This window comes from Apis cerana, linkage group LG9, assembly GCF_029169275.1.
Source record: "Apis cerana isolate GH-2021 linkage group LG9, AcerK_1.0, whole genome shotgun sequence".
Lineage (NCBI taxonomy): Eukaryota > Metazoa > Arthropoda > Insecta > Hymenoptera > Apidae > Apis > Apis cerana.
The window spans coordinates 8257694-8282653 of NC_083860.1; the positions used below are offsets into that span (position 1 = coordinate 8257694).

A 24960-nucleotide genomic window follows, 5' to 3' on the forward strand; every position below is an offset into this window, starting at 1 on the left:
AGTTCCAGTCCGCAGACTCCTACTCGCTGTCAGTGAAAACCGCATCGATAGGATATAGTCGGTGGAATGGAACGCGAGGGAAATGAGAAAAGTCGGGCACCGATGAAAGTGAGAGGACACTCACGGGCTACAGGCCGTTTCAACCTTCTCGTTTCCTTTCGTTTCCGTACGAAGAGAAAGGATCTCTATCCGTTTCCTTCTTTTCTTTGTCCTTCTGCTTGAAAATTGAATCGTATCTACCTGCGATCGCTTTCTAAATAATATCGAGGAACTCCGCTATTGTTTCATAGAAAGTTCACTTTTACTCGAAATTTACAATTTCGAGGTACGGCAAAAAATTGACGATTTCTTTCTTTCTTTCTTTCTTTTTTTAAACAAATATATATATATATATATTTGTATATATTTATTTTTCTCCGTAAATCTTGGCGTAAGATTTGAAAAAGATGGCGGGGAATTTCATTACCCGTGGAACACAATGCTAATCGCGATTTCGCAGAGACACAACGGACAACCGGAGAGAGACCGTTGTTATAAATAATACCGTGACGTATGTAACTTAGTTATTCAAAAATACAAAGTGCATCTCGAAAGCGTTTCGAACGGATGATAAATAGCGACCGCGAGTTTGACGATTTATTCCTGGACACTTTTCAGCTATTTCTCTCTCTCTCTCTCTCTTTCCTCCTCCTCCACCTCCCCACCCTCTCCTCCCTCGACGATCGCCGCGTAGAGATGATTACGCAAACGCGTAACCGACCTTTAAAAAACCGACAACAACGGATAAAAATCGCAGAAAAAAAAGAAGAAACTCATCGCCACCTTCGACATCCTTGTACGAAATTCCTCGAACGTCGTGTATAATCGTGTCATCGGCATCGGTAGTAAATCTTGGAGGGGGAAAAAAAAAAAAAATTAATCATTCGACGCGTAAAAACCAAGAATGTTATTTATTTAATTTATTCCCGATTTCTATCCTCGTCGAAGAATCCGAGCGGCGAGGATACTCGTTCGTCAAAGATACTCAACGATATTCATCATCGGCTGGACTGATCGAACAATTTTTTTTCTCTCCTTTTTTTCGCAGGTTGACCGTTCGAATGGAAGTCGTTTGAGCGGTCGAGAGGATCCTCCCACGAGGAAGAATCCCGGTTAGAGAGAGTGAAGAGAGCTGCGAGGAGAGAGGGAGGGAGAGAGAGAAGACGAGAGGAACACGGGATAGCGGATCGGTAATAATCGAGATACAATGGCGGGCGAAGACACGCAAATCTTGGCGAACGGAAACGTGGAGGCGCTGACGATAATTCCACCGAAAATGGCGAACGGGAACGGGCTGATCTGCGGGAAGCAGCACAACAACAATGGATCGATACCTAATGGAAAGTTGCACGAAATAACAGCGGCGGAAAACGGGAAATTGATCATGTCCGACGAGAAGTCGAGCAGCCTTCACACGGAGTTCGATGATGCCGATGTGTCTTGCGGCTGGGGCCCGTGCAGGCCACACTGGCTTCAATATTTCGCCACGAAGCAGGCCTTCCTGGTCACCTTCTGCATCACCTGGGTTGGTTTGGGTTAGCTTTTGGTTAGCTTTTCGGTTAGCTTTTCATCTCGATCGAGATCTAATCTAATCTCGAGGGAGAAGGGTAGATCTCCGGTCCTGTCGCTGTCGAATATTCGTAGAGTAATCATCTTTCGAACGAATATAACGCTCATTCCGTGTAGAATAATGTAAAAAGGTATCTCGAGAAAAGGTTGGAAAACGCCGAACTTTTTTAGTCTCTCTCCCTTGTCTTTCTAACGTAACGAGTTCGTCGAAACTTTTTCGTTAGTTTATTTATAACGATTGATAATAATGGCGTAACGATATAATAAATTTTATATATATATATATGGTTGAGATCGCTCGTTGTATTTGTATATAGGTTCTTCAGGGAATGTACTACACGTACTTCGTCTCGGTGATCACGACGATCGAGAAGCTGTTCCAGATACAGTCGAAGACCACCGGTATTATAATGTCAGCGACGGAGATCGGGCAGATCGGTTCCTCTCTCCTGCTTACGTATTACGGGGGCCAAGGTCACCGGCCTAAGTGGATCGCTTGGGGCATGATCCTGTTCGCGGTGAGCTCGTTCACCTGCTCGATGCCCCATTTCATCTTCGGTGAACAGCTGATCCATCAGAACGAGATGTTTCTCAGCGGGGTCGAGGGTGGTGACCCGAACAACACCCATCCCATTCCTGCCAACCTCTGCAAATTGCAGGAACGATCGGAAAATTCTACGCTCGACAGGTAAACATAGTAAATCTCTGCTAAAGATAATTTTTCTTTCATTTTTTTTCGACACTTGTCGATTATCGAATTCGTTCCTGTATTTTTTTTTTTTTTTGTTCTTTAACTCTCCGCATCGATCGATTCCTCTTCCCCTCCCCTCTCGAAATTGTGTCGTAATTCCGTGCAACCCGTATCTCTCTCTCTTTATCTGCCTCCTCCGTTCCACGATGTATCGATCGTACCTTTTTCTTTTTTTTTTTTTTAATGGGTTAGGTCTCTCTGTTTATAAATATAATAATAAAAAAAAAAAGAAAAAGAAAGAATTACACAGGTCTCGTGTTTGACAAAAATTCGAATCGATCTCTAGATGACGACGGTTGATTTTTCTTTTTTTTTTCTTCTTTTTTTCTGTTCTCGAAGCTGGATCTCGTCCACGACTCAAATGTACACGATGAACGACTGCAAAGGCGACTCGTTGACGGAGCAGAGGATACAGAGCAAAATAACCACGGTGGTCCTGGCGATATTTTTCGTCTCCTTGTTGGGCGTTGGAATGGGTCAGACGGCGGTCTACACCCTCGGTATCCCCTACATCGATGACAATGTGGCCAGCAGAGAAAGCCCGCTCTATTTCGGTAAGAATACCAATTCCTCCCCCTCCTCCGTTTCTATTATACCGCGAAGAAGAGGGGACGAAACAACGGGGGGAGCAAAACAGGGTTCGAGAAAGCTTTGCTTTCGTGCGACGCGAAAGAGTCTTTGCTCGGGGCCGAGGGGACCATACCAAGATCTTTCACTTCGATTATTTTGATTCATTGTTGCGTTATCATGCGGAATTTCAATGTTACGTCGGGAATTTGCATACTCACGGGACGCGTTGTCCCCGTACTTTGTTGCAGCGATCACGATCGGAGTGAGGATCCTCGGTCCAGCCCTGGGCTTCATTCTGGGCTCGTTGTGCACCATGATTTACGCGGATTTGTCGGCGAATCCGCAAATCACGCCGACGGATCCGAGATGGGTCGGGGCATGGTGGCTTGGTAAATTGAAATTTCTCCTTCTTATTACATCTTATATATCGATACACAATTCTTCCTTTCCTTGCTGCGCAAGTTTCCCCCCTACTCCCTCCTTATTACACCTTCTTCAAAATCTCGCGAACGAGATTGGAAGAACGTTGGATGTTTCAGGTTTGGTGCTGATAGCCGCCATGCTGATGTTGGTAAGCATTGGAATGTTCGCGTTCCCGACGCGGTTGCCCGCGAGCAGGACACCGCCGAAACGAGCCGATGCGAAAAAGCCTAGTCTCCGAGGTAAGCGCTCGATTTATCGCGCGAATCGTTAAGCTCCTGCCACCGTCGCACCGATTCAATTCGATTTTACGGCTCCCGCTGTTCTCTACCCGCTTGAAAATTGGCCAGGGGAGAGATAAAAGTACCATCGCCTCGAAACCGTCTATTAATCGCAACCCCCCCGCAAGCGCGCGCATCCGCCTCGATTCTATCCCCGACCGATCTTCCAACCTTTCGAATTTGCTTCTACGTTTCGAGCGGATCAAGATCGAGGAAAACAAGACTCTCCGTCCGTTTCACGCCTCTTCTCCTCCGTAAACCGTTGTCTTTATCTTCCTTTCGCCGTTTAATCGCGTCACGGGGATTTTGTTTGTTCTCGGCTGTTCATTGATTTCAGAAATGGCGAATCGATGGATCGATCGTCGATGCACCGTTCGCGATCCAATACGAATATTTCTATTCGTCGCAGCGTGGATTGGCGGAGAGGAGGACGGAACAGTGGGGCCATTATGTATTCGGTGGACGTTTATCGGGAGGAAAAGACGCGGGCCAATAAGATGATCTTTGAAGCGTGAACTTGGCAGTCAAGGTCAATGGCGAAATTTAGGCTCGCAGAGAGAGAGACAGCCGGCCGGCGTGTCTGTCTGCTCGTTCGATCGTGAGCGCTCGGCCCGTTGCTTTCTGAAACACGGTCGAGCCCTTTTCTGGGAACCCTTTCCGCCTAGGATTGCAGGGCGAGCGAGAGTTGGTTGCGTTTATTCTCGATCCGCTTCGTTGAAGTTTTCCGTGAAACGTCTGTTTCTTTCTTCGAGGAAGCAGAGAAAATTGTAAATTCGATCAGTCGAGAAACGAATTCAGTTTGTTTAAAAGAAAAGAAAAAAAAGAAGCGATAGGAAATTCCGTAAACGCGAAGATCGATCTTTCTCTATGCTTTTTCGCCCTTGACCGACAATGTTTCGGAATGTTGTTCCTGAAAGAGGCAGCCTGTTCAAAATGCGGCACGAGTCGCATCGATAATGCAACTTGGACGTCCCACGTGCGCTTCTCCTCAGCATCGTAGGAATGCGTTACTTAAAAATAACTCCCTCCCCTCGCTAATTATCCACCTATAACCCCCGAAGCAAGGAGGACTTCGTTAAATCACAACTCGCTCAGGAGAAATATTTAAATTCAACGAATCCGTGAAAAGAAACGTACGTATCCCTCCCTTCAAATTCCTTGAAAATCCAATTCGGCTAATGACAGCGAATTGGGAAGCAAATTGCTCTGTATTTTCGCCGTGGACCGAAAACCGAGTCCGTGCATCCGGCCGACCATAGGAGGATAATTTCCCCGCGGGGTCGTGGATCACGCGAGGAGGAGGAGATTTAAAGGAGAAGGAGCGAGCGAGAGAGAGAGAGAGAGGAGGGAGGAGGCATGGCGCGCATTTCTGGTGCGTTAAGTCGGTCGTGTTATGTCGAGGTGCACGAGACAGCTGAGATAAGTCCTCTCCCCGCAAGAAGAACAAATCCACGCGCACGGGCAAGGAAGAAACGTATACGCACGCAGAAATGCACACGCGCGCGCGCGCGTGTGCCTACCGAGCGCTGTGCACGACGCATGACCGTGAACTTGCCCCACCTAGTGCACCAGTCGGTCAGTCATCATTATTAACGCACACACGGGGCCCGCCGCGTTCACACACGCGTACGCGCGCGCACACGCGCACAGGCACACGCACACACGAGCGAGCGCCGATCCTTTACTCCTACGTGCACATGGCACACCGGAGAGACGAGAAATCCGGATACGTTTCGAGCCATACGAAACTCGAATTTTTGCCGGCAATTTCCACACGAAACCGTACCAACTTTCCTCTCCTCCTTTCTCTCCCGAATTAATGTTTCCCGCGTTTGAAACTTCGCTCTCCGATCCTTCTCCTGGAGGATCCGGAATTTTGGAACAAGCAGCTTTTGAATTCTATCCGTGCACGGGATATCGTGAACACGTTAGAAATTTGCGCGCGTGTTTATCGGAGAAGACGGCAGAGAAGATCGCCTCGGAGGAGAGGACGGAATTGGACGGATGCACGCGATTCTCGTATTACTCGGTTCGTCAGCCCCCTTTGAAGACTTCATTCTTTCAACTTTATATAACTCGCTGTATCGATCGTATCTCGATAAATCTATCTCTATTTATCTCTTGTTTTCTTGTCGTAATTTTATCCTATACGAGATATATATATATATACGTCTTTCTCGGTCGATGATTCCCGTGCGAATTTCTTGGCGTTTCTTTTTCTTTTTCGCGCTGATCCGGAGAACTTTGGAGGAGGTTTTCGCGATTCGAAGCCACCCTGTATGTGGCCGGTGCAGGGTTGTCGCGATAATACACGGAGCGCAATGTTAGTCACGTTTGTCTACTCATGGTCTGCAGGACTTCTCTATGCGGGGTTGCCACGACTCTAGCCCGGCCTTCCTGGAAGCCTAGAGCAGTCCTAGGCATCCTTAATGTCAGTTTCCACCGAGGGTTTCTCGAACAGAAACCTCGCACGAACGAACGCCTCATCGTACATCTCGTCCCTCTCTTCTCCTTTCTTTTTCCGCTCCTTCCCCTTCCACTCCCCTTCCCTCCCTTCCGTCCCATCCAGGAATTCGCCTTTTTTGCCATTGCTCGAAAATCGATGCGCCACGTCCTCTTTCCTCTTTATCATTTCGCTCGTACGCAATTTCCAATTCGATTTGACGATCCCCGACGAAAAACGTTATTAAACGTTATCAAACGTTTCGTTCTCGTTCGAATTCCTTAATCGACCTAATTCGTGTAAAAATAAATCCCTTCGATTTTTGTGTACTTGCTAAAATTTTGCAAAGAGATTAAATTTGATAATACGAATAATCTTAACGGAGATACATTTATTCGCGAACACCGGTCCTCGTAACTCTCGTAACTCGAACAAATCGAGAATTATTATTTTTTTTTTTTAAGAATTCCACGAAACTTTTATCGGTAGCCGAAGATCGGTCCACGTTTTTCTCGCGCCGGTGCAAGTATCGACGCCGCGCTTTCTTTTTCTCGTCCGTTTCTCGTTTTTCGAGCTGGAGGCGATTGCACGCTGCAATCCCTGCTCCCTCTGACTCGCGCTCTCCTTTTGCTTCGTCGTTTCGCCTTCGAAAATAGAACGAGGGGAAACTCGATCGTCCGGTAATTAGCTCGTCGTTCGTAATTGATTTCATAAATATAGAAGAAAATCCGTTCGCGATCACGTTCTTCACCTTTGGATACCTAATTTCGAGGAAAGAACGAGAAAGGAGGGGGAATAAAAAGTTAGCCGAGGATAAAAAGAAATTAAATATTTATTTCCTCGAAATTCTTCGCCGCTTTTTTTTATTCGTATACGCGACAAGGACAAAAGTTGGAAGTGAAAAAAAGTTGATGAATTATTTTCGCGACTTTTAAGGAATGATCTTCGGAAGTAAAAAAAAAAAAAAATAAAGAAAAAAGAAAAGAGAGAGAGAGAGAGAGAGAAAAAGGGACGAGACAAAGAGGATCAGGGAGGCAAAAAAAAAAAAAAAAAGAAGAGGAGGAATAAATTTCATGTAAATGGTTTCGCTGCAGGTCGCGATGCACGGCTCGCGTCGCCTGCACGACTCGATGCACTCGCTACACCTCGCCTTCTCTCTACCTGTTGCAGACTTCCCTAAAGCGGTGAAGAGGCTGTTGAAGAACGACATTCTTATGTTCCGGACGGCCAGCAGCGTGCTGCACATCCTACCGATCGCCGGCCTCTACACCTTCCTGCCAAAGTACCTCGAGAGCCAATTTCGCTTGCCAGCTCATCATGCGAACATGATCTCAGGTAATTTTCGCCAATAGACACGCGAGCAAACTTTCTCGCCCCGATCCTCCTTCCCTCCTTCCCTCTTCTTTTTGTTCCATTAACATATTTCGTTCCTTCCAATCTTTTTCTTTCTCCCTTCCTCTCTTTTGAATCTAAAAAAGAAAAAGAAAAATGCGAGAGACGCGGCACTTTGTCCCAAGTTTGTTGAAATTTAAATCCGAGACAAAGAAACGAACAACGAGAATGGCGATTTAACGATTTTGATTGTCCTTTTTTCGCAGGTGTCGGTGGTATTTTAGTAATGGGTTTGGGTATTATAATTAGCGGAGTGTTTATCCTGAGGGCGAAGCCTAACGCCAGGTTCGTCGCAGCCTGGATCGCCTTCACAGCTGTAATATACGCGATCGGCATGGGTGTTCTCATGTTCATCGGTTGCCCTATGGACGATTTCGCCGGTCTAGTTTCCCATTCCGACGGGTAAGTATTTTCCTATCGCGTCAAGTTGTTAAAACTTTCGAGTCGATTCCTTTCCCAATAGAAGATAGATTTCGAAAGAAGAGGAAGAAAAAAATAAAATGACGGACGACAGCGATAAATCTTTCCAGATTGTCCAGTTTCGAGCCGACCTGTGAGGCTACCTGCGACTGCGTTCGGAACAAGTTCAGCCCGATTTGCGGTGCCGATGGTAAAACGTATTTTTCCGCGTGTCACGCGGGCTGCTCCAATTACACGATCGTCGATGGCAAAGTTTCATCGGTGAGTACCACGGACTCATTGATCGTTATCTCGAGATCTTCTCGAGAGATCCGTTACGGGGAGGGGGGAAGGAGAAAATTTTAAAGGAACGTCGACCGCGTTAAAAAAAAAGTCGAGCGATACGAGGGTAAAAAGCAGAACACTTTTTACTGCTCGCAATTGGTTCCAACAATTTAAGAACGCGTAAAACTCGATGCGAAATTTCATCGATTTCATCGTTTCATTGTCGATTTATTTACGACGTTACTCCGTGATTCGAATCGAATAATCGTTTTCGCTATTTCTCGCGCTGATTGCATACAATTCCCTGATAACGCGGACTCACTGACGTCATCGCGAAAGAGAGAATATCGATATATGTATATATATATATACACAAGGCTGATGTTCGATCGGGAAATAGGCTCGATCGTAATTATCGGTGACAGTGGCATGCAACTAGGGCAGAAATGTGCCGTTTGCTCCGACCATTTGCGAAGGAAATCGCATTATTCGAACGAAACAATGCTTCATTGATTGCGCAACCAAGCAAGTCATTAGTTTCGCAATTGAAACATTCGCCTTATCGCGAACATTTCAATTTCCAATTGTTCGGATTTCGCGGGGATTAAACGAAATATACGCACGTAAACGTACGCGTTGCGAACAGTTGTATCGTGCATTCCAAATTTTCTCGTTCGCGCTTTCGCGATACATCGAAGATGGCGCGTTTTTTAAAAGCTGCGTATTCGAGGCGCGTATGCATCGATCGATAAAACGTGTCGAATGACCGACGTGCAAAAGTCCAACCACGCGCGAATTCTCGTGCAGTGGCGGAGGAAACGTGACGGTAGTCGAGCGTACGAAAGAAAAAAAGGAAAGGCTCTCGATCCTTAACAACGCCTGTTTCGCGACTTTTTACAGTTTTACAACTGCCAGTGTATCGGGTCGAATCTGACAACACCGGAAACGGCAAGCACCGCGACGATCGGTTACTGCGAGCTCGAGTGCAGTAACTTTTGGGTTTATATGGTCCTGTTCTCGGTGTTCGTTTTCATACACTCGACCAGCGAGGTGGGCTCCATGCTGTTGATCCTCAGGTGCGTGGATCCACGGGACAAGGCGATGGCTTTGGGCCTCATACAATTCGCCATCGGCCTCTTCGGTAATTATGCCTTCCGCCCTCATCCCCCCCTTCCCTCCCACACACCGTGATCGTCTCTCGTGATCCACGTGAAATCTTCCATTTCCCCGCGACGATGGAATCGGAAGAAAAGCGGGAGAACTTCATAAATGAATTTATCAGGCGGATGATCCGTTGGTCGGTTGGTTCCAGGTAACGTCCCGTGTCCAATCGTTTATGGTGCTGTGGTGGACTCCGCTTGTCTCGTATGGGAATACGCTTGCGGCGAGCGAGGTGCCTGCTGGCTTTACGACTCGAATGTCTTTAGAATGTTCTATCATGGTACGTACCGCGGTTAAGAAGAAATCTGCGGCGAGGAGAAGTCGGAAATATCTGCATCTCGATTATCCGACTTACTACTGCTCGCTCTTGCCTGTCTATTATATATATATATATATAATATACCGAGGCTAAATTTCTCTTCTCCGATATTATTTATATCTCCGAAGAGATGAATCGTTCCCATGAATACGTTGTTATTAGAAATTTAACCTCTTCACGATTGGCTTATATATATATCTGATATTATATAATTTCTCGATCTATCTTTCAACCGATAATCGGATTGTCCAGGTACCACGGGTGGAATCCTGATTCTCGCTTTCGTGGTGGACATAGTGGTGTGGTACAAGGCCGGGAGCATCAGCTTCGTGGAGGAGCAGGAAGCGGAAGAGGGCACGGTTGAGGAGATGGCCACCCTCAAGTCGCAGGATGCGCAGGCAGTGGACAACGACTATTTGTGAAGGGGTCCCGGCCGACTTCGATGGTATCTCATGAAGCGCAGGCCTGAATATAGCGTCGTAAAAAGCGGGACAAAGGCGTAACGAGGCGTTCCTAACTGACGAGAACTCGGTGCCAGTAGCTCGAGACCGGTCGGTCGACGGTCGATCTTCTCGTGTCCACGTTTTTGGGGGAGGAGGGTTCCTTTCTTTTCTTTTTTTTGTTTTTTCTTTATGGAAACCCAACCCACCGAAAAGGGAAAAACCCGGTTGTCCCTTTCGCGAGGAGGAGCGAGGGAATAAGCGAGAATCCAAGAGCGAATTCAAGTCCCTTCGACGACACTGGTGCTCGCGTCGATCGGCCACGAAACAGAGTCCAGGACTATCGGGACGACGACGGACTGTTGGAGGAGCCCAAGTCCTTGGAAGTGGAAACGTTCGTAATTTCCACGGAAAGGCCGTGATTTCGAATCGTACGGGGAAGAAAAAGAGGGAGGAGAGATACAGAGGAAGGCGAACGGATCGATAATCAACGATTTTGATTTTTCTTTGAGTGAGCGATATATATGTATATATATATGTATATATATATACATATATATATTGGAGATGCGAATGACGGAGAAGATTGTCTTCCGGAGATTGGCATCGAGGAACAACGATTTGAAATGTAAGCGAAACGAAAGACGAGTACACGAAAGAGGAAGGAGGAAGTATCGAGACGCGACGATTTTCGTGCGGGAAAGGAAGGGGGAGGAAAAATTGGAAAAACGATGATCGACACGGAAATGCGAAACGCACCAGCGTATATTCTCTCGGCACGCGAGATTCTCGGATCTTGGGCGAGCTTCTCTTAGGCATTACCGTCCGTGTTTCATTCTGCATATACACCTAGGCGTAGGCAACCTGTACAAGCGATGATTTACGATGTGTGCATGCGTGTCGGTAATAATTCGTTTTGTTGTTTGCAAAAGAAAAAAAAAAAATGAACAATGAATGGAGGATCATAGGGGTATAATTATTAGAGAGGAAAGGAGGAGAGAATCTGAGAGCGAATGGGGAAAATAAGAAGAGAAATACATAGGACATATTTTTAGACGATTTGACGATGAAAAAGTCGAGAGATAAAAAGGGGGGGGGGGGGGGGAGAAGGGGGAGAGAACAAATAAAATAAACGTTAAATATTGATACGGTACGCGTACAGGAATAGAAAATACGGAAGCTAGGGAAGAAGCGAGGATGAATAAAAAAAAAAAAAGAAAAGGAAATTATAAAATTAACGAGAAAAAGAAGAAATGAAAAGATTGAACAGCTGTATTTTAATACGATACACTTTACACTCTTGTGTGGGACACTTGTCGATGTATGCGCGTCTGCCGCCTGTGCTTTTAGTGCTTTGAGCGTTCATCGTTTTTTGAATCCTGTTGAATGGCCGATTACATCAAACCATTGAACCATCTTTGCCCGATACATCTCTTTTATTTAAATTTTAAACGATTAATAGTTTTAACGATCTGGAACCGAATTAATTTTTAATCGAAGTAGGATATATTTTCTAAATCGACAAATAAACGCGAATTTTATGATCAAAGAGAGTTGGATGAACGATCGCTATCTTGTATAATGCGGCGAAACGAAAGAGAGGAAAGAAAGTTATTCCGGAGAAGGAAGAAAGAGAGAAGGAAGTGAAAAATTAAAAGTGTATGCGTTAATGCGCTATGAAATTCGCGAATTATTCGATTCAGGGGCATTGCTGATGTATTATCGTTTTGAGTTTGCAATCGAAGAACATTTGGCTAAATTAAACGAAAAATTAAATAATATTCTAATTCTAAATTTCCTTGTCCGACTTGATTAAAAATTATATCTTTGGAGAATTTCAATTTTCGATTTCAAAAGACTCTTGAAATTCTTTTTATGCTCCAATAGAAAAATTGTTGGCAAAGCTACTAAACGATATTATACAAGAGCCAATTGTTCCTTCGAAACAATTCCAAAAGAAAAAAAAAAAGAAAAAAGGATACATAAATATATATATATACATATACATACATATATAACATAAGCTCTAAACGAGCTTTCAGACTAATAAACGATCTATTGCCAGTCCAGAAGTCATCATGATCATTTTAACGCGAAAAGGAGTATAACTATTTTCTTTCTCGGATTTTATCGTTTATTTAGAGAAACATCAAAAGAAAAAGAGGAAAAAAACAAAAATAAAAACAGAATTCAGAATTTCTTCTGGGCTATGGTAGGACGTAATATCTATCCCTTTTATTTGAGGGTAGTTTCTCATGTTTCGCACAGGATAAACTACCCTCGCATCGAAAGGGTTGAACGAGTTACATATATATATATATATATATATATATACATTGTATGTATCGTGTGTGTGCGTATGAGTGCGTGTACAGTCGTACAAGTAAATCATTGACGATGCAATTGAGAAAGGATTGCACAGGGGCGGATACGGCTTTCCGTACGCCCGTTGATCTCCATCGAGAATTGTATTTTTGTATTTCGAAGCGACACATAATCTATATTTTAATCGATCACAATTTAATCGTATATGTATATATATACATACATATATATAGAACAGCACGTAATTAACACAGAGCCAATTCCACCCTTTGACGCGATTCATTTCTCGAGTATCAGCTCTCGACTCGTGTATCATCGTTCGATTTGATTTTCCATTCTATTTTTCGCTCGTCCACCTCTCGATGGAGGAACGAAAATGAAAATGTGAACGATCCCAGGCTGTATTTTCGTTTTCTTCTTTCTTCGTGTCAACACCATCGCCACATTTGTGTAAAATTAAATCGCGATACTTCTCGCTACGATTTTTTGGACGGAGCAAGCGATGAAATAACGAGCGATGACAATATTTTTGCAAAGAAAAGATTAGGGTTGCTCTGGATATCTGCTTTACAACGTGCTGCTCGTGTTCTGCTTATCGGGGCGAGGTTTATCGCGTGGGACGATAAAAATCGAGAAGAAGGTGTTTATTATAGTTTTATTATTAATATTATACGGGAACGAGAGATATCTACGTACAATTTAATCAAGATAATCGTTTCACTTGCGAGACATAGTCCGGATGGATGAAGTGGACGCGATTTAACCCTCGTCTTGGCAGAAGAGTTTTCGAGAGTCTCTCTCTTTCTTAGAATCGCGAAGCTATTTTAAAAGTTCCAAGATTTATCCTCCCCCCCACGAAACACGTAGACGTTTAATAGATTATTAGAGTGTTTGCATGCAGTTTTACGCGCAGAATTCACGCATGTTGCCTGGTGCAACTTTGCCAAGGGAAAGGGTCAAAATCTACGTCCTCCATCGTCGCAAGACTGTTAACAAATTCCCCTAGGTTTTTTTCCCCTCTTAAGGGAGCAGAGTCGATAATTCGAGTCGTCTCTCGATGATGATATTTAATCGATAACAAAGTTTTAAACACGGCCTTTATTATATCGAACGGACAAGAGTATTTTCACGATCGAAGCCGTGTGTGTTTCGCAAATTTTATGTCCGTTCCAATTATTTTTAATCGCATTTTTTTTTCTTTATCCTTTCTCCAACGAACGAACCATGCGTCCGTCGCAGACATATTTTTCCTGCGAACGAATCTGGAAGGGAAACAATGACGACGACGACGACGACGATAATACGCGTCTATATTCTCGTGAAGAAAACTCGAAAGACGCAATCTGAGTTATTTGAATTTGACGATAAAACGATTTGGCGAGGATAAATGCGATTATGTAAATGAGAACGATAATTTTTTGAACGAAGGTATGAGGATGAAAGTGAGAATCTACGAAAGAATTTTATTCTGTCTTATTTCGTTTCCTTTTCGGGATGGGTACGAGAAAGGAGGGAAGAGTTAGATCTCTCGTGAATGGTGTGTATTTGGTGTGCGTTTGCCTTTCAATGCTCGATATACTGTATACATTACTGTATATTATGTGTACGATAGAGCTGTACATATAGGAAAGTACAATAATTGCTAAAATAATCATGGCGTGGAGCGACAGAGTCTCAATCTTTATTCCGTGTGTTGCGCCAGTCAGTTTATCCAAGATAGGCGAATGATTCTTTGCAAAATTACGATACGAATTTTAAACACTTAACCTAATATTTGATATCGATGAAGATTTTAAATACGGCGAGATGGAGAGTTTTTATTCTGATCGTATCCCTCGCCCCCCGAATCATTCGTCTATCGCCAGTGCTAATTGCGTCACTGTGAGAATTAACGATGACAATGATGACGAACAATGGAAACACTGCCCTCTTATCTGCTACTACTACTACTGCCAGTATCAATGAAAACATCCGTTTCGATGAACTATCAATTGAATCAACTGCCAACATTTCACCAATCGTAATATTCTTCACGATGCAATAAACACGCTCAAGATACATTGGCCTTAGGAAACGTCGTCCTCCCGGCCTAGGGCCTACAACTTGTTTCTCTGAAAGAAATAAATTTCATGCGGTAACTTTATTCCTGCATTTATTTTGATTACTTAACTTTTGCTTAATTCAAAAAGAATACTTTTTTTTTTCTTCTTTTTTTAACGACGAATAATATAAATTGCAAACGTTCCATTTCTCATATCGATCGCCTTTTTCTCAGCATTTATTATAATTACGAATTACGTATTAAAGTTAAATTGTAACGTTGTACATCGTTGCGTGTAATCTTCACAGTTTCGTCGAATAGATTAACACAGTTTTATTTAAGAAGGTAAAGGAATAAAAAAGAAAAAAGAAAAATGAAACGATCACTGGCGGAACACAGAATACCAATAATAATTATATTTTAGTAAAAAAAAGAATTTATCAGTAATATACTTGTAGGATAATCGGCCGCGGGAGCGGGCACTACGGTTTTACCTAATTACGATGTAGTTCTATAAGAGAACCATAATTGCTAGTCTTTAATTTTCGACGTGCTCGCGTGTACTCGCACGTCATTTGCGGAATATATAATGGATGTTTTAAGAATCCCTCTGTCGGGGCAATTTTATCATTCTGCGAACGAATTTTTCTATTTTATTTCTTTCTTTTCTTTTTTTCTATCCCTCCAGTCATTTTTAATCGTGCTTCTAATTATTCTTTGCCTAATATTTCAATCGTTCTCTTTTTGCGACAAATCTTCGAATCTCATCGTTAGATCAATCTCTATATTTTTAATGAGAAAAAATTGTACATACCATGCCGAATAAAAATTCGTTTGTTTCTCTTCTTTCAAAACAACCTTCACGTCGCGAAAAATGTTAAAGTTGCCTTCGACATTCTAACTATTCACGTAACGTATATACGTGTGTGTATCAGGCGTGTGTATCAGGAAGGATTAAAAGTTAACGAAGTGCAGGGAATATGATAAACGACGAATAAGAAGAAGAAGAAGAAGAAGAAGAAGAAAAAATAGAAAAGAAGAATATAATGCCATTTTTATGTATACATATATTGTACTAATGATTATTATAAATTTTTTTTTTGTTTTATTAATATTATCCTTACTACTATTACTATTATTATGATTTATCGTCATCCGATATCGATCCTTGTTTATCGATTATTGCTATTAATTGATAATTCGCGCGGTCGCGAATCACCGTTGTAATATGCGCTTTGATTTTTATACATATAATATATATATGTATAAAATATATATATATATATATTATATAGAAAGAAAGAAAAACGGATTACTCTGTAGAGGACGTAAGTGTATTTTGATATACTGCACGATGCCATATATGAGTGGGTGCGTGTATCCGTGTATGCGTTTAATTGTGACATGAATTCTACATGTGCCCGGCCCTCAATCGTTGGGCATACGCAGAATAATTTCTTTAAATGTTGTTAAGTTCTCGGTAGTCGTCTGTTTTTATTTTATCCTTTGTTTTTTTTGTGCTTTTTTTTTTTTTTTTTTTTTCTTTTTAACTAGATATCATATAATACATGCAGTTACTTTTCCATCGAGACGATCGGCATTTCGCGTATCGTTCGTGAAAAATAATTGAAATAATATTGAAATAGGAAATTATTTTCTCGTGTTGGTTATTCATTTCTAGTTATTTTTTTTTTTCTTTTTCTTTTTTTTTGGATAATTTTCATTTCTAACTTCGGACCCTTATATTTTATATTCGAGACAAATGCAATTTCCTTTCTCTTTTTTTTTCTTCTTTTCGATTAATTCGATCTAGTTTCAAACTTTTCACGAGAATGATGCGCGATATTCCGTTCGTCGACAACACGATTCCTCTTGGAAGATGTAACACGCGTCTCAATCAAGACTGTAAATAGCAAATAGCAGGCGTTCGATGGACCTCCACCTTAAGGTTCCCACATTTAACTCCCGATGTTTAAGTGCCTAAAAAAGAATAAAAAAAAAAAAAAAAAGAAAGAAAGAAAGAAAGAAAAAAAAAAGAAAGCAAGAAACCGGAAGAAAAAAATCCTCCTCGAACCTTTGTTGTCTAGTTTCTAGAAGTGGGTAAGATACTATTTTGACGGCTGGAAGTCACCGCGAGTTGATATTAGGAATTTCAAAGGGCTAAATATACCGTTTCAAGAGTGCTGCAACATACACACATACACACATACACACGCACACATACATTCTTTCTCTTCGTCGTAGAATCTCTTGGAGTTAGTAAAAAAGAAAAAAAAAAGAAACACTCTAAATAAGTAGTAAAGCTACCAGTAGCGGAGAAGAATAAATAGATAAAAACAGGCAAATAAAAATAAAAAAGAAGAAAAAAAATGGAAAAAAAGATAGTATAAAAAGGAATATGTTTACGAGATGATCAATGTTTTAAAAGAAGAAAAAAATAATAATAATAAAAAAGTTATTACAAGATAGAGAAACGTTTAAACGAGGATTATAAATGCAAAAACACGTAGAGACGATGAGGAAAAAGAAGAAATAGAGAGAAAGAAAGAGAGAGAGAAAGAGAGAGAGAAAAGTAGAGAGAAACGAAGAAAAAAAACATCATTCCCACTTTAATGAATTAATATACGTATAATATATACATATATACATATATACATATATATATACATATATATATATGTATATATATATACACACACAAATATATGTTATACATATGTACGTAAAAGACGAAATAGTATTTTATCTGACTGCTAGTTTCACGTCACAGTGAATGAATAAAATGTCATTCGACACACCCTCAGCAGATCTCAGCACTCTGACGAAACGAACGTGGATCGTTTATTTTTTATTCGCGCATAAAAGTCCCGATCGTTTCCGTGGAGCGCGTTTACGAACACCGGTGTTCACAGGGTACATCGGAAATCGGGATTCACGACTATATATAATACGTAAGATTCACAACGTTTAAAATAATAATATGTATTATCACATTCTTCGGGCGGATATCGGATTTTTCGAATAAACTTACCAACGATTCCTTTTTTTTTTTTTTTCTTGTAGCGTTATGATCGCGATAATGTCCGGGATAAAAATATATTGTACAACTGTTAGAGCACAAAGAATCGATGTACAAACGCGTTTGAAGCTAAATTGAAATAATTTCTCCCCCCTCCCTTCCTTCTTTGACCAACCAGGATAACCCGAGGATAATCTCTTTTCCACTTTTTCTCTTCTATATTTAGAAGAGATAAAATTATTCGTTAAAAATCCGATCGCCTTCGGTACAATTAAATCTTTCCCCCTGTTCCAGTGATTTATATCGTACAAAGAAGCCGCAATCGATTCGCGATGCAACCTGTGAACGCGTGAGCGTGCGTGTATATTAATTATTACAGAATATATATATGACAGAGTATATATATATATATATATAAAATAAAAACGAAGAAGAAGAACAGATATATATACACAGAAAAGAAAAAGGTACACGAATATATCCGTGTGAACAATGAAAAGATGGAACCTTGAGGTCGCGGCACGGGTCCCTGAAGTACCGCGACGACGAGAGCCGATATTTTGTTGCGCGTGCAGAGAAGTCAATTTTTTCAATTTACAAAATAAAAGAAGAAAAACCCCTTTACATCACAGTAACATACCTCTAGAATGTTTCATAGTTTAAATTAGCCTTCGGGTTATCGATCGAAGATCGAGCATGTTTGATCGAATATTTTTCAAGGTTAAGATCGAGATCGAAGATGAAAGGAACAAATATAATGATAGATAAGTTAAGGAAAAAAAAAAAAATAGAAGAAAAAAAAGGAAAAAAAAAAGAAAAAGAAAAATAGGAAAAATCGAAGAATGATTGAAATCGATGCTTGGTAATCCGAGGGTTAAGACTGATTCAGCAAACACTATAAACGCTATAAGAAAACCAGATCGAGCGTATTTTGTAATTATGCTATTATATTATATTATATTATATTATATTATATTATATCATATTATATCATATTATATTATATTATATTATATCATATTATATCATATTATATTATATTATATTATATCATATTATATCATATTATATCATATTATATTATATTATATTATATTATATTATATTATATTATATTATATTATATTATATTATATTATATTATATTATATCATATTATATCATATTATATTATATTATATCATATTATATCATATTATATTATATTATATAATATAACATAATATAATATAATATAATATATTATGTTATATTATATTATATTATATTATATTATATTTTATTATATTATATTATATGATATGATATGATATAATATAATATTATATTATATTATATCATATCATATCATATTATATTATATTATATTATATTATATTATATTATATAATATTATATTATATTATATTATATTATATTATATTTTATTATATTTTATTATATTATATTATTTTTTTTTATTATTATATTTATTATAATTATTATTATATTATTATATTGTTATTATATTATTATCATTATTATCATTATTATTATATATTATTATATTATTATCATTATTATTATATATTATTATTATTATTATTATCATTATCATCATCATCATCATCATCATCATCATTATTATTAATAATAATATTATAATTATTAATATTATTATTGTTTGTAATTACGATTACTATCGAATTTGTTTTTAATAAACGGCAGGTGCCATGATTACAAATTTTTCGAGTGCATTTTAATATCTTGGCTAAAATTAATTAAGTTCTATTATCTTTTTCCAGCGAAACGTCCTTCCCTGGATCCATTGCTATATTCACTTCACGATTTTAACGTGGCCAAGATAGAGGCACAATTCTCCTCCGTGGGTAGACACTGGCCAAAAGCTTCCAACAGTAATGGCTCCTCCGTTACACCTAATTTGTAATCCTGAAATGATATTTTTCCATCCCGATCCACGTCGAGCTTCTTCAACGCCAGTTCGGATAAATCTTTCACCGCCTCGTCAGGATCCTCTTCTCCCGGTTGCTTTATCAAACAATTTCTATGCGCATCGAATACAAATATTTATTAATTATTATTCACTTCGTTCGAAAAGTAAGTGAATTTTAAATACCAAAAAAAAAAAAAATTTTACATCTTACTTGAACAATTGAAATATTTCATCCTTCGTAATGAATCCATCGTTATTCAAGTCGTACACTTTGAAACAAAATTCAATTTTCTCTCGTAGGCTGCCCCGAAGATACAGATCCAGACCCATGATCCATGGTTCCAATCTAATTATTCCCTCGTTTTCGCGATCCCAGCAACAAAATATGCGCTCCACCAAAGTGTCCTCCGTGATCACTTTAAACGTGTTGTGCAATAACTCGCGGAAGATGGTTCTGTCGATACCCTGACAAACATTTATTTCTTTCGCAAATAGTGGCGTCGAAAATCGAGTAAGTGTCAGACTCAGAAATATTTCTTTTATATCAACTTATCGTAATTATAGATTGATACGAAAGCACGAGGAGAACCGGATAGGAATCGACAATTTAAAAGAAATGACAGACTTACGCAGACAAGAGTTAATCCCTACAATTCTAATGTCGCTACCTCTGTAATTTGATTCGGTTGAGACCTCCTCCCGATAATAACCGATTGCCCTACTTGTTGCTGCCCTGGATTGATTATCTTCTTGTACAGTTTGCACAGATTATCCAATTCCGACCTATAACGAAAAAGAATATTAAGGTACGTACGAAAATTTATTATATTATATTATAAACAAAAAAAAAAGAAAAAAAAAGAAAAATCATTTTGAAAGGAAATCATCGAACCACGAATTATTATTCCTTGCACCGATCTTCCGATAATTCGGCGCCTCTTCTTCTTTTAGAAAAAGAAGGGGGGAAAAGAATATTGGAAAAAGAAAATTTGTTTCGCGTGGAAAGATCGATCGATTCCCCGCGCGATAAACATAAGCACGAAACACAAATCACAAATCGATTTTCACTCGCCATGAGAATCTAGTTTTCCTCTTCAACGACTCGATCAGCTTGACCGTGTACACGGAGGTTCTTGCTGTAGCGGGCACCGGCATTCTCCTACGATGCCTCTTTCGGGGCTCCTGCTTTGGGCTGGCTGAGCTGCTCGTCTGCCTGTTGCTGTTCACCGATGCTTTACGACCGCTCATCAAGAAGATCGAGACACTTTTCATGAACGTCGCGCCGCCACGAAGGTTGACGGCGCCTTGTCTGTCGGCGCCGACGCCGACGTCGACGCTCACGCCGCTCCCGCGTTCCATTCGAGGTTTCGCGCTCGGCGAGAGGCTGCGTTCCCCGGACATCCGTCTGAAATTCCCCAAGTCAGAGTCAGCTTTCAGAATCGGAAAGATCGGCCAGCTCGCCTCGATCCGTTCGTCCCTATGTTATAAACAAACATTTCTCTTCTCTTCCGGCGAAGATGGAAAGAAAAATTCTTCCCTCCTTCGAAACACTCGTTTCCGGTAAGTTGTGCATGCGATCCGATTCATATCCTCGCTTGTGATTTTTCTTTTTCCTTCCTCTTTTTATTTAAAAGCGCGTGTTCTGTTCTGTTTTTCTTTTTTTCGAATTTGTTAGAAATAATTAATCGTTACGAATTTTGTGTTTGAAGAAAATTCTTAGCTTGTCCTAATTCTTAGAGAGAAAAAGAGAGAGAGAGATTAGCGTGATCGGTGTGTTGATTGATTTGTTGGCGAAGAGCATGTTAGAAAATGTGTTTTCCTTGGCTCTAATTATAGGCAGGGAGAAGGGTGAATGCAAATTGATCGCGCCAAGACGATAGAAGCTATGGTTACGGATCGATTGATCAATAACACGCAACGATTTCATCGTTTTTCATTAGAAACCGAATCCGATGGTTATTGTGCTTCCTTCGAGTCTCTCGACGGAATCTCTCGCGTGCCTTCACGCGATTCCACTGTAATCTAGTTTCGATCGAACGCATTTAAGGACAATTTGCTCGTCAAATGTAAATATCGTGCAATTTGGGAAATTGAAATTTCCTCCCTTCCTTCCTTCCTTATCGATCATCCTTGTCTTCTTGTTTCATCGGCGATACGATCCATCGGATAAAAATTTGCATGAGAATTTGGATAAGTGCTTTTAAATGTAGTTTTTATTTATTTATTTATTTTTTCTATTTAAACTCGAGAGAAAATTTGCATATAAGTACATTACTTCGTGCAACTATTTCGTGCAAGATCAGATTGAGTTGAGCTAGAAACTTTGTAAAGAGAAAAAACTGAAAAAGAAAAGAAAATATAAAAAAAATTCTTACTACAAGATCGTAAACGAGTACAATAGTTGTTTTCTAATTGTATCGCGCATGCCTGGTTACATAGTGACTAATAAGCTAGAACCAATTTTCAAGAATAATAATTTCCAATATCGTTTCTAGTGTCGTGAAATTTTTTTTACGTCTCAACTTTGTGTTACTTTGTGTTCAATCAAGTATTTTGCTCGTATAATTCATTTTTGATTTAGAGATTTTTATTCAATTTGAGAAAACGACTGGAGGAGAGGTATAGTTTATGTCGCAATAAAACGATAATGTTTCCTCAACGAATTAGACCTATCACCCTATGTCTCACATGTAAAGTGTATTAAACGTTGATACGTTGCACGTAGCGATGATTGTAATTTCCTGCATCGCCAGCCACGATTGCAGCCATCTCTGGGCAGGCGCTGTTAAATTAAGCGAGAAAATTGCTTCAATTCTTAATGACGTATCATTGAAGGAAAGCGCGTTTTATCGCGTCTAACGGTAGAGCATAATGGATACCTCGAAGTGAATCGAATTAACTAATTTGAATTCAGATATCATAGGTGCAATTTCACACCAGATTAGATCGCGTCACGATAACAAACACCGCTGACTTTGAGCTCTCGGTTTAATTTCCTCAAGTTTGCATATGCACGCGATTCATGAGTCATGCGAGTAGTTTCAACTATTCTTATTGCTGAGAAAAAAGAAAAAAAAAGAAGAAGAAAGAAAGAAAAACGAGTGGAACAATAAATTTTAACTTTCGAACACTGGTTTTAGAATTATATAGAGCACATAATTCGTGAACGTTATCTTCAGACGTTTTTCTTTTTTTTAATTTTCAAAATATTCATCTATACGTTTTGTTATTTTTATTGAAGATATTTATCTATAAAAATTTTGTAACAAAGTGCCGTCACGAAAGACACGATATATTTTACTCGAGAGTTCTCGATTGAAAATGAAAGATAAGATTCTCTTTCGAGTTTAATCTTTTTCGATTATATTTATTTGACTTTTTTTTGCAACTATATGACGATTGGATTAATAATAAACTTACCCCACAAGAAGAAGGAAACGACTTCGATACGGTTTCTTTCTAGTTGCCACCAGTTACCTAACAGAATTGATCAAACTTTCCGCGAACGATAGCAGAATAGTTGTTTCGTTCCTCCATGGTTTTAACACGAGAGGCGGATTTTCTTCCGTTAAAATAGCGATTCGATTCTTCTCGCACAAACTTATCCTCGAATTCAATTCTCCAATTGATTATTTCGATGATGATTTTTTTGAATTAAGAAATAATTCGAGACACAACGAATATCGTATATGAATATAAATTTCGGAAAATGTGTTGGCTAGATCGATAGAGGGAGATACGCGGCAAGTTTGAATATTGTCACCTTGATTCGGTATAAGGAAAAAGATAATACAGATTTCGATGTTATATGGCAATTATATAAAAAAAAAGATAGCTATCTTTTTTCTCAACACTTTTATTGAAAATATTGACATTTCGATTCTATAAAACATCGTCGAATTGTTATAAAATTATTTTTTTACGAAGAGATATCAAGGCGATCGCGATTATTTCTTTTTTATTATTTACAAATATATAGCTATCATTTTAGAAATTTAATAGGAAACCAAGGACTACGTAAAAGATGAGTAATTGCATTATTCCTTACGAATATTGATACAATCTTTTAAAATATCGATACTTTCTTAGGTTGATTCATTGACGCAAATTTTCCAATATCGTTCGAATTCGATTGATTCGACGATGTGGAATGATGCTTCCTGTAAAATCGTAAATCACGTATTAAAATTGCCATACGGTATCCACAATTTCTTCGCACTGTCACCTGCTGCTCACCTGCAAAGCCTGTCGAAAACGCTTCGAACGAAAGTCACGTGTTTCTGGATCTCCATCATCACGTTGTCCAGAGTCTGGGCTACGTTCTTCACCTTCCTCAGCTCCTGTTCGTTCATCGATTCGATCCGAGAGACCGGAAGTCCTCGAGAAGGAGAAGACGCGTCGATTAGAAAAATGCGAGAAAATACGATAAAATATCTCTCTTCGCTACGTTTCTTTTTTTTTTTCTTTTTTTCTAAATAATTACTCGAATTCTCCCGATTCTCGTTCTCTTGGCTACCCAATTGTTCTAACGAATTTGAAAGATTTCCCAGATTGTCGTTCTTTGTTACAGGTTTGACGGAAGTCTGTGACACGCTCATCCCCATCATCTCGTTGATCGTATGATCGATGTTCTTCAACGTGACGGTTCCGTCTCGAACCAGCTCCATTAGGATCATGTTTAATTCCTTGAACAATTGGGTCTGAAACGTTAACCTTTCAATTAATTCGCTACGATGATTCGCTTCTTTCTCTCAAAAATATCCAATTTCAAAAAAAAAGAGAGAAATAGGGAGAGAGAAAAGATAGGATGTTTGGATCGAAAAATGGATTCGAGATTCGAGACTTGCCTCGTGTTGCACGAGATTGCTCAAATTAGGAAAATCCGTGAGAAATTTCTCGATCTCCTCGCTCCCCAATAGAACAGCCTGCTTGATCACGATGTCCTTAATGGCGTTCTTTAACTGAGAATCTTCATTTCCGGTGAACTCGCGGTCGGACACCCGATGAACCCTAGCGCTCCTTTGTTGATCGATCTCCGTTTGATTTTCTTCGATGACAGAAAGAGATGAAAAAGAAAAAAAACAAGAAACAAAATTTTCTCCCGTTCCTCCATCTTTCCTTACATCTCACCGTTACATCCCCTCTTACCTTTAGATTCTAATTTGGCAAAGGAGCCATAATGCACCTACAACATTTATCGATCGTTATTTTTCATCTCGTTAAATCTCGTTTTCGAAAGTGAGAGTAAGAGAAAAAGAGAGAGAGAAAGAGAGAGAGAGTTTCTTTACTCACTTGTAGGACGATTAACAGCAACGTGATCGCGGAAAACTTCATTTTTTCATCACTTTCTTCGATCGCGGAAGGAACGGAGGATAGTCGATCGTCGATCGTCAGACGATAAGACGATGGATGGAGTAATGACAAGTGCCGACAGGGCGATCGATTTTATAGCGGGCAACGGTTAAACACACTTCTGCTATGCAGTGTTTTCTAAACATCCCTGGCAAACATCCCGATAAAATCGAACTCCGTTATTCGATATGACGAATCGTTCTGAATAGTTACGTCGAGTA

The 24960-nt window shown here is 39.8% G+C and overlaps 3 protein-coding genes and 1 long non-coding RNA gene across 9 annotated transcripts in view; 2 read left to right on the plus strand and 2 right to left on the minus strand.

The window, feature by feature from the left end:
* LOC108003935 (solute carrier organic anion transporter family member 74D) overlaps nt 1-15547 on the plus strand; it is a 77711-nt gene extending 62164 nt beyond the window's left edge. For 2 of the 5 annotated variants that reach the window (XM_062079398.1, XM_062079397.1), the window contains exons 2-12: nt 1088-1564; nt 1926-2296; nt 2699-2913; nt 3178-3318; nt 3469-3591; nt 7244-7408; nt 7672-7867; nt 7996-8146; nt 9050-9290; nt 9462-9590; nt 9882-15547. In XM_062079398.1, coding sequence (XP_061935382.1) covers nt 1247-1564; nt 1926-2296; nt 2699-2913; nt 3178-3318; nt 3469-3591; nt 7244-7408; nt 7672-7867; nt 7996-8146; nt 9050-9290; nt 9462-9590; nt 9882-10051 — 2220 coding nt within the window. In that variant the 5' untranslated portion in view covers nt 1088-1246 and the 3' untranslated portion in view covers nt 10052-15547. Of the gene's footprint in view, nt 1-1087; nt 1575-1925; nt 2297-2698; nt 2914-3177; nt 3319-3468; nt 3592-7243; nt 7409-7671; nt 7868-7995; nt 8147-9049; nt 9291-9461; nt 9591-9881 lie in introns of all 5 variants that reach the window. The other 3 variants (XM_062079400.1, XM_062079399.1, XM_062079402.1) reach the window with 3 other exon arrangements.
* Nucleotides 15548-19129: 3582 nt separating this feature from the next.
* Nucleotides 19130-20794, minus strand: LOC107993427 (calaxin-like). Its single transcript, XM_017049833.3, has 4 exons — nt 20460-20794; nt 20056-20170; nt 19599-19852; nt 19130-19498 (listed from the first exon to the last, which is right to left on the minus strand). The coding sequence occupies exons 1-4, from the start codon at nt 20786-20788 to the stop codon at nt 19276-19278; spliced, it is 921 nt and encodes a 306-aa protein (XP_016905322.2). The 5' UTR covers nt 20789-20794; the 3' UTR covers nt 19130-19275.
* The window catches only part of LOC133666674 (uncharacterized), a 31585-nt gene continuing 27281 nt past the window's right edge, over nt 20657-24960 (plus strand). The window contains exon 1 of one of the 2 annotated variants that reach the window (XR_009831145.1): nt 20657-20947. This is a non-coding gene — a long non-coding RNA (uncharacterized LOC133666674). The remainder of the gene's footprint in view (nt 20948-24960) is intronic. The other variant, XR_009831144.1, reaches the window with a different exon arrangement.
* LOC107993433 (uncharacterized) lies at nt 23392-24823 on the minus strand. Its single transcript, XM_017049845.3, has 6 exons — nt 24680-24823; nt 24536-24572; nt 24235-24434; nt 23871-24087; nt 23624-23765; nt 23392-23547 (listed from the first exon to the last, which is right to left on the minus strand). Exons 1-6 carry the CDS (start codon nt 24719-24721, stop codon nt 23454-23456), a joined length of 732 nt encoding a protein of 243 aa, XP_016905334.1. The 5' UTR covers nt 24722-24823; the 3' UTR covers nt 23392-23453.